This window comes from Loxodonta africana, chromosome 19, assembly GCF_030014295.1.
Source record: "Loxodonta africana isolate mLoxAfr1 chromosome 19, mLoxAfr1.hap2, whole genome shotgun sequence".
NCBI lineage: Eukaryota > Metazoa > Chordata > Mammalia > Proboscidea > Elephantidae > Loxodonta > Loxodonta africana.
In genome coordinates this window covers 51,192,144-51,201,821 of record NC_087360.1, presented here as the reverse complement: position 1 = coordinate 51,201,821, position 9,678 = coordinate 51,192,144, and the positions used below count along the sequence as shown (strand labels likewise).

Sequence of the window (9,678 nt, the reverse complement as noted above, 5' to 3'; positions counted from 1 at the left end):
CCCGACTGAGCAGCTCAAACATGACCTTGGGTATTAACGCTGTCCCATCCATGGTATACGGCCTCGTGTTGCACAAAGGAAGGTTCACAACTGCTATCCTGCAGTGTGGCCTCTACTCACCTCCCTCTACGCCAACCACCATAACTGACATGACAACAACTTCCCTCCCTTCAGACCTTAGAAATGCCACAGCTTGCTGAGCAATACACTCTTTGAAAACCACTGACTCTGGGGGCGGGTTTCCCCCGCCTTAGTCGTTGTAACTTATCTCACTCCAGCTCTAGGCATAGCCCCCTGAGGCCTGGCTGACCCTTCCAACGATGGCCACTGGCCTGCCCCTAGCGGGGCAGCACCACCTTGGAGGTAGTACAACTTCCCACGACGCCCCAACGTCTCCTCTCGCCCCCATCCGGTTGCTTGGAAATTTGCACTGGACAGCTGACGTCACACAAAGAGGCGGGTCCCTACTGTCCCGCACACCAATGGCAGGCGGCGGCTGGCCGCTTCTTTTCTAGTGATTGGTGTCTTGGGCCCCTCTGCTCCACCCCATCCCGCCATGGCGTCAGGCGCCGCAGCGCCAGGGAGGTGGTTCCCACTTTAAGAAGTGAAGTTTTTCACCCCCTCCCCCTCCCTACCCACCTCCTGCAGCCGCCCGTCCCCTGGGGAGCTGGCGGATGGAGCTACGCTGCGGCGGCGTAGGGAGCCAGGCTGTGGGGCGGGGGATGGAAGGGGACACCCGAGATGGCGGCGGCGGCGGCGGCGGCGGCGGCAGCAAGGACGCCGGGTCGGAGGACTATGAGAACCTGCCGACCAGCGCCTCTTTATCCACCCACATGACAGCCGGAGCGATGGCCGGGATCCTGGAGCACTCGGTTATGTATCCAATAGACTCAGTGAAGGTGAGCCCCGAGGAGACGTTGTGGAGACAGAACGAGCGAGAGCTAGAGAGAACGCGCGGGCGGCCGAATCCCGCGCAAGACCAGAACCCGGCAACGCAATGAGAGCACGCTCTCCACCGGGCAGTGCCGGCCGTGGAGCGCGGCGGACTGCGGCCGTTCCGCCCCCTCGGCGCCGGAGCAGGCGGGGGCCGGAGGCGGGGCGGGGGTCCCTACCCGAGTGGGCGCGCAGCCTGGGCGCCGGGGAGCGCGCCGCGCCGCTTCTTCCGCCGCACGTTTCGGCGACCGAGGAGCCTTTCCACCCGGCGAGGTTGCCGCAGCCCCACCGCCGCCGCTCCCTCTGCTGTCCCGGCTGGTGGCGCCCGCCGCTGGCCTTGGTGGTCGTGGCGGGGATCCAGAGGGAGGGATCGGTGCAGCTTTGTACAGTTTTGCTACTCCTGCCCCTGCGATCCGCGGTCTTTGGGGTCCTGGGTCGTCGTGGACTCCCGTGGGCTCGCTCCGTGCCCGAGCTGCTGCGCGAGGCGCCGGCAGGCCTGTGTGGGGAGGCTGAGGCTGCCCACACGTGCAGCGTTGCCGAGGGTGCTCCCGGAGGGGAAGCGGTAACCACACTCGCGCGGAGAAACGTGGCCGCAGCCCCGCCGCGCGCCCGCCAGCCCTGGCCTTTTGCTTCTGCTCACGGGCTTTTTTGGGGGGCGTGGGGGTGGCTGGACTTCTCAGCCTTTGGCAGCTCTCTTGGGAGTATTGGCTAAGCTACGCCCCGTGAGATCCCATGTCCTCGGGGTTCGGGCAGTGGGCAGCAGAGAGACTTGCAGTGACATTTGCCTTCTCATTTTGTTTGCTGGAAGGCGAGCTTGTGCCATACAGCCCTTAATATGGGTTGTGTAATAGGCACTCAGTTTGTCCAAACCCACTGCCTCCGACTCATAGGGTCGCTGTAAATCTTAGTGGAAGCAGATTGCCGCATCTTTCTCCCGCAGAGCCGCTGGTGGTTTCAAACCAACGTTTCTGTAGCAATCCATCGCTTTAACCACTGTGCCACCAGCGCTAGGTCACTCCCCCAGGGAGTTGTAAATACACTTCTGTAAAGAGGTGACTTTAACAGGCGAATGTTACCTGTTAGCATTAGAACTGCCCTCTGTCAGCCTGCTCAGGAGACTGAGTGGCCAGGGATAGTGCAGGGGGCACTACTAGTATTGACTAGTAGTTACACATTGCATTTTCATACTCACAGGTCATCTCATTCACACAATAGTTAATCCCCAGGTTAAGGGGGGGGGGATTAATAGATAAGAAACTGAGGTACAGAGAGGTGAACTGATTAACTTGCTAAGTCTCATACATTGCTTATTTCTCTGACCTGCAGCTCAAGTGTTCTGGGGGAGCTGGGGGCCTCTCCAGATGGCTAGGCATGGTCCACAAAACTACCCACCCCGCCCCGCAACTGTATCTTGTTGCTGATGTTGGTCCAAGTAAGCAGGCGTGAAGGCCAGCCAGTCTAACTCAGAGGGCTTTTCCTACTCTGGGCATCTGTTGGAGAGCTGACGGTTGATGGCTGGACAGGCACAAGTCCAGGGAGAAAATGAAGGGGCATTCGTAATAAAGCCAGGCCTAAGTCTGTCATGGTGCTGCAGTGCCTGAGTCATTACTCCTATCCCTCTAGTGTCCCAGTGGGGAGTTAGACAAACGGTTCTTGCCTGCCACAGATGCCAAGGGAATGGAGGAGATCTTGTCTCTTGGGATTTCCAAACTCCTCTAGGACAGATACCAGATGGCTTTTGTATAGGAAGGAAGCCCTCAAATGTAATAAAATTCTCTGTATTTGAAGCTGTTGTCTCAAGTGCTTTGGGCAGAGTCTGGGGAAAGTTAGTAGTAGCGAGATACTATTTGAGCAGGCTGCAGACTCTGAAGTTGTCGAGCTGAATGTTCCCTCAAGGAACTTTACCACCTTTGAGGTCCTTGGCCTTTTTACCATGAGTTTGGTTCTAGGCATCATTTTTGCTCATTTTTAAGATTAAAAGTAATTAGTCATGCCTTTTGAGCTCCCTTTGATACTCTAATGAAGCATTTGTCTCATATGTTTAAATTGTGTGATCTGTGTTTAATTTCCTCTCTGCCCCTCCTCTGCCTCTGAGACATTGGTTTGTTTTGACCCAGATGTCATCTATACTTAACATTATTTTCTGTAGCAGTTTCAAGCTACAGACAGGTTAGCGTGGCGTGTACGGTAGAAGATGCTGGTCTGGCTTTCCTAGACAAGTTATTTACCTTATGGGGCTGGACTGTAAGATGAAGGCTTTGGGTGGCTAATCAGTAAGATCTTCCAGGTCCTGGAATTCTAATTCTGATCCCAAATTACTACCCTTCACATTTCTTCAGTTCTTAAGCAGGCGGTTCTTAAGCATACAATTTGAAAGCACCTCTCATTTTTCCCTACAACTTTCTTGGAAGGGTATCGAGGATTATTCTTTTCATTTTTAAGCTGAGACAAACGGCGCAGAGAGAGTGAAGTGGTGTGAGCTCAGGTCACAGGGAGGCTGCAACAGATACCAGTATCACTGACACGGTTGTCCGTGCCCTGTGTGAGGTGCCAGGGATGCATCTGTCCTTCAGCCACACACATGCTTCACTTCGGAAGACCCCGTCTGTGTTCTTCTTAAATAGTTTGGATGATGGAGACCCTGAGTAATTGAACCAGGAGAGCCTGGGTTCGGTTTTAAGCTCGGCCCCTATCTGGCTTCATGCCTTAGACACTTCTATGCTTTAGTTTTGATGCTCATAAAATGGGGCTGTTGGATCAGTTTTTCTCAATACTTTTAACCCATTCCTCTTTTCAATAAAAACAAAACATCTGTTTATCCTTTCTTATGTTATTTGAAGTTTCAAAATGATCATTACAGGTGAAACCCAATCAATGTAATCATATCTTGTAAGAAAAAATTAATTTTGAAAGGCGTACGTTTTAAACTTTGATCTTAGGATGTGAAAGGAGAGTGTTACTTTTTCTAGCTATCCTGTCCCAGGCAGTGTGGACAACAGAATCCAGCACTGGTCACTTTCAGTGCTGAGCCTTGGGAGCGGCTTGGTGTGTGGTCATAATGCCGAAAACCAGCTTTGCAAATCCTTAAAACTGTAATATTAAATATGCTTTTTCATGAGGTGCCACCCCACTCCCCAACATTATACTTAATGACCTATGTTTTTCAAACTGTGGATTGTGACCCATTAGTGTGATTGACATTTTAGAAAGAGATTTGTGAGAGTACACAATATAAGTGAGCATGACATGTGGCAGGGAGATGTGGTAATTCACGACTTTTTGTATATATATGTATGTTCCCTGGGTGGCAATGTAAAATCTACTTCTTGTTGGGCATTATGGTCAAAAAAGTATGAAAAACGTTCAGCCTGGTGATCACTCATGGCTCTCAAGTTCCAGCAGCCGACAGCCTGTGAGTATTTGGAAGACCTTCAGCAATCTTTCTGCCCCTTCTTGAGTCTTCCTCTTTAATTTTTCACTGTGGGTAAATATGAGTGCTCGTTAATCTATAAAGGGCCAGATTCCTGGGTCCTTTGGCTACAGGTTTTCTCATGTCAACCCTAAGCCCCGCTGCGGGTACCTGGGGTACAGGTTTCCTATGATCTCTCTGGTCCTCTGCAGTAGCATGGTAGCCGAGACGGGCACTTGGGGTGGTTGTGAGAACCCCTAGTCTGGAGTGCTCAAGACTGTGGGGAGAATGCCAGGTGGGTGGAGGAGGAAATTCCAGCAAGATTAGGCACACTGCTTGTAGACCATGCTGAGTCCTGTGGTGGTGAAAGCAGAGGCAGAAGGAAACAGGAAAGATTTGAAGTGAGGGAACTTCCGCTGACCCCTTCACAGCCCTTTCTTTTGCTTTCCTTGCCAGGGAAACCCTGTCCTTTAACTCTCTTAGGATAAGCCTTCCTTCCCAGCTGAGTTTCAGAAGGAATGAGAGGACCACAGATCTGAGAGCCAAGCATTGTAAGGCTCAGCATTCTCTCTAGGAGTTGGCGAGTGCTGAGCAAGCAGAACCCTCGTATTGACCTGATTGGCTTCCCGTAGCTTGCCCTGCTGAGCTCTGAGCTGCACTAAGCAGAGGCAGGTGGCCAGGGCAGCTCAGAATTCCTTAACATTGGAGTTTCCTCCTCATGGTTTCCAGGATGCAGGCTGACTGGTAGAAGGGTGCTCAGGGGAGTTAAGGCAGCTGCCAGAGTCCCCTCCCACCCACAGTGCTTTCCAAAGTCCTTCAGCAATAGAAGCAAAGTACAGTAGATGCCATTCGGCTTCAAATGGGCGTGAAATCCCAAATTGCTCTGGTTCCTGGAACAAAATTATAGTGATTTTTCTGTCTCTCCCTTCTCCTGTCTTCTCTTATCCAAGTTCATCCCCTCCCTTCTTTTCTCTCTTTCAAAGGGAGGTGCTTTTTTTTTAAATGTGGGGTTTTTTTTTGGCGGGGGGGGCATGGAGTCAAAAAAGTAGTATTCATTTTTGAACTTCCTCTGTTTCATGAACTCCCAGGATACATGGTGATACCCATAGCCGTGACATGTACCGGTGAGGCCTGATTCTGGAGGAGGAGTGGGAATCTTTTACAGTCCCAGATTCAGCATTTCGTCCCCCTTATGTTCCCTTTCTTGCCTGCCACCAGCCTCCTCTGCCCTGGGGTTGGAGAGGGGTGGGCTGGGGCAGAGGGGTTGGAGTGTAGCCTCCAGGATTATAGTGAGCAATGAAGGTACCCTCATGAAACAGAGGAAATACAAGAATTCTCCTTTTTGACTCCATGCCCCCTTCAAAGAGGCATTTGGGGTTTAACGAGGGAATCTAACTGACAGCATTGTTTAAAACCTCAAAGGCATGCGTATGTGGGAGTAGGGAATGTGTGTGTCACATGAAAGGGAGGCCATTGCTTTTCACGGTTTCCATTTGGGCACCTTTTAGCCACCTGTGGCCATCTTATCCACAAGGGCTTTTGTCCCATCTGCTCTTTGGAGCAGTGACTGATTTCAGGGCATCGATCCCACTTTCCCTTTTTTATAGACTTGGGTTCTTAACTCCCTTTCCTACTTCAGGAGCATTGCTTTCCCCTGACCCATTGGGTGAACTAGCGTTGAAGCCTTTGGCCGTCTGTCTTGAACCCTAGAATGTTCCTGTTTGTTTCCGGTTCTCTTCCTATCTCCCCTAGAACTCAGCCTTTCCTTCTGAAAGTTTTTTGTTTTTTTTAAGGAACTCTTAAATGAGCTGTCTGGTTCTATCAGTGCTGGCTCCAGACATATCTCTAAAATTACGATGTTTGCTGGACCACTTAAGGAAGCATTAGGTGATTAGAATGACTTCTACCTTCTCCCAAACCTGCTCTTTTCATTCCTGCCTCCACCTTGTACGTTCATAGCTGATACCTTCCATAAGAGGGATATATCTAATCACATTCTCTTTAACTGGAGTTGCTTAGCTAGGGTGTTCCACCCTCAGATGTATAGTGAACACTGTCTAAAAATATCATCTGTCCTCAGCATCATCATCATGATTGTCATCACTTTCCTTCATTCATGAGGACCCTGGCATCTGGCTCATAGACTACTTCTCCATCACAAATCCTGACATCATCCTAAGAACTTCCCATCTGTGTCACTACCACCTGACTAACTTTCAAATCTCTCCGTTCTTTATGCTTTTCAGGTCAACAGCCTTTACCTTACCTGGGCCTTGTCATAATCCAGAACCTTTCCACCTCTGAATCAGACATCTCATAGCCTGGCCACAGCTTTCTCACAGTCACAGTCTACTTGGTCTCTAGTGTCTTCTTGTCTCCTCCGCCCCTCCCCCCAACCCTTTCCTGTTTTCCTTATCTAGTCTATCACTTCACCCACTCTTGTTTCCTCGGTTTCTCTGCCTTTGTTTCATCTAACACCGGTCTGTCCAAACCCTGATCCTGGATAATCCATCTGTCCATCGGACAGCTGAGCACTTGTGGAGAAAATCACATGTTGACTCAGTTGCTGCCCCTGCATGTTCATGCTTTCTGGCCGCAGTGGGGCTCTCAGCACCACTGTTCATCCTTCCCTGTTTTCTAGTCAGTTTGCTTCCATCCTCCAGAACAGCTGCTTTAGAACATCCTATTTCTCTTCAAATCTCTGACCTCTCCATTTGCTTTCTAGTTTGTAAAGTAACTAGGACTCTATCTTACTTATCTAGTGCTACTGTAAACAGAAATACCACAAGTGGGTGGCTTTAACAAACAGAAATTTATTCTATCATAGTTTCGGAGGCTAGAAATCCAGATCAGGGAGCTGGCTCTTGGGGAAGGCATTCTCTCTCTGCTGACTCTTGAGGAAGGTCCTTGTCTCCTTTCAACACCTGTGAGCTTGGCATTCCTTGGAGATCTTCATGGATTTTGGCATCAATCTTCCCTTTGGTCTAGGAGTTTCTCAGTGCAGGAACCCTGGGTCCAAACGATGTTTTCCACTCCTGGCTCTTATTTCTTGGTGGTCGTAAGATCCCTCTCCTCTCTACTCACTTCTCTCTCCTTTTATCTTTTGTAAGATAAAAAGTATGACTCAAGCAAAGGTGTGACTTCAGTAAGGCAGGGAAGGGTGGTGTCTTAAGTAAGACAGCACTTAATGGGTGTGACTCAAGATACACCCTACCCGAATCCTGCCTCATAGAGGCTTTAGGACTTACAACACATAAAATGGAGGATAATTACATCAGATCACAAAAAATGGAGGATGACTTTATCATTACACTATGGCCAACTTGTATCATTTCATGACTGCCAAACTACATCATTACATAACTGTCAAATACTGAGAATCATGGCCTAGCCAAGTTGACACTTATTTTGGGAGGACAGAGTTCAATCCATGACAGACCCCAGTTAAACTCTCTCATCTCCTTGTCACTCTCCCTCCAAACCCACTTACCTTCACTTCACCACTCTCCTCCTGCCATAAGGTAAGAGGTAAGCTTTGTCATTCTAAGGCAAATCGCCCTCTAAGGGCTCTGAACCCCCTAGGCGGGAAGGACGATGTTTATGGACCACCCAGACGGACCTGGATCTGAACTCTGGTTTTACCTACACCTTGTGCACATTACTTGTCCTCTTTAAACTCAGCTTCCTTCTCCACAAATTGGGGCTGTTAATAACAATACTTACCCCATGGGGTTGCTGAAAGAATTAAATGAGATTATGTAAAGCTCTTGGCTGCAGTGCCTGACAAATAAGTTATCAGTAAATGATGACAAGGATAGTTATTTTTGTCACTTTTCTCTTGAGTCACCCAGTTTTTCCCCTCTCTCTTGGCTTCTTCTCAAATGCATTTATAGAGGTTCAGGCCTGTCCCATCTCAAACAAACAAACAAACAAACCTCAAACATCTCACTTTGACCCCATATGCCCTACCGAGGTACTACCCTCTCTTTCCTCCCGTAAACAGACAAACTCTTGTTGCCTTTTTTTTCCTTCTTCTTAAAATAACAAGTGTTATGAAAGAATTGTTGACTCTTGGTCTCTGCTTCCTCACCTCGTCATCCCACAGCAGTCTGGCCTTTGTGCCCGCCACCCCACTAGAAACTTCACTGAGGCTGCTGGTGATGTTGTTGCTGAGCTCAGTTATTTCCTGGCTCCTCTGCTGCCTTTGACCCTCTGAGTGCGCCTCCATTTGGAGCCCTTAACCTTTTTGGGCCCACAGTTGTCTCTGTTTTCCCTCTTTTGGTCTGGCTACTCCTCAGTTCCCTTTGCAGGCTCCTAATCTCCCTTTACTGCTGATCTTCACAATTCTGCCCTCAGTCCTCTTCTCTTCCCACAGGACATATGTCTCTGTCCTGGTAACTCCCAGATCTGTAACTCTGGTCCAGACTCTCTTGGGAGCTGATATGTCCACTTGGCTGTCTCACAGACTCCTCAAACTTAGTGTGTCCAGAATGGACATCCAGACCTTCCTCTCAGTCCTGCCCTTCTGCCTGGATTCCCTCCCCCAGGAACTTAGTTAATATCTTTAGTGTTTCTCCTTTCCCCTCTCCCCTCCCTGTATGCCTCCAAGACTGTTGATTTTTCCATCTATAATACAGTACCTCTTGAATTTGTTGACTTCTCTCTTCAGTGCTACTACATTGGGTTCAGGGGACTCAAATGTCTCCTTTTCATTGAGGGCTTCCTGTCCACCTGACCTAAAATTCATTGTTCTTTCCCTTCCTCTCACCCTACACTCCCTCTTCCCCTTCCCTGCTTGACTTTTCTCCACAGCATTTATTACCTTCTAACATATAATATAATAACATATAATTTAATATGTAATATAATAAAAAAATATAATATCATTTACTTATTTGTATTGTTTGTGGTTATCTCCCTTCATTAGAATGTAAGCTCCACAAGGGCAGGTTTTTTTTTATTCTTTTGTTCATTGGTGTATTCCCATTGCCAAAAACAGTACCTAGCACACAGCAGATGCTCATTAATATTTGTTGAAAGAATTACTACAGTAGGCTCTTAATTGGTCCTGCCCACTGTGGCCTTAGAGGCCCCAGCCTGTTCTCCCTGATGCAGCAGAGCTGGCAGGGGGTACTGAGGAGCAGTGACATTTCTCTAGTTGAGAGCTGGTGGTATCTTTCCTCACCTTGTAATCTTTCAGCTGGTCTTTTTGCCTTCAGGGTAGAGCCTGGACTTCACAGCAGGGCAGGCACAGAGGCTGAGGTTTTTCCTCCCTTCAGGCCTTCTCTGACTTGTCCACAGGGTGCCACATAAAGGTATCCAATGAATATTGAGTG

At 49.0% G+C, this 9,678-nt stretch overlaps 1 protein-coding gene across 1 annotated transcript in view; it reads left to right on the top strand.

Annotated features, from left to right (window-relative positions):
- The first annotated feature begins 628 nt into the window (after window positions 1-628).
- Window positions 629-9,678, top strand: part of SLC25A37 (solute carrier family 25 member 37) — a 128,462-nt gene continuing 119,412 nt past the window's right edge. Inside the window, exon 1 of the mRNA XM_003412472.4 lies at window positions 629-899. Coding sequence (XP_003412520.1) covers window positions 675-899 — 225 coding nt within the window. The 5' untranslated portion in view covers window positions 629-674. The remainder of the gene's footprint in view (window positions 900-9,678) is intronic.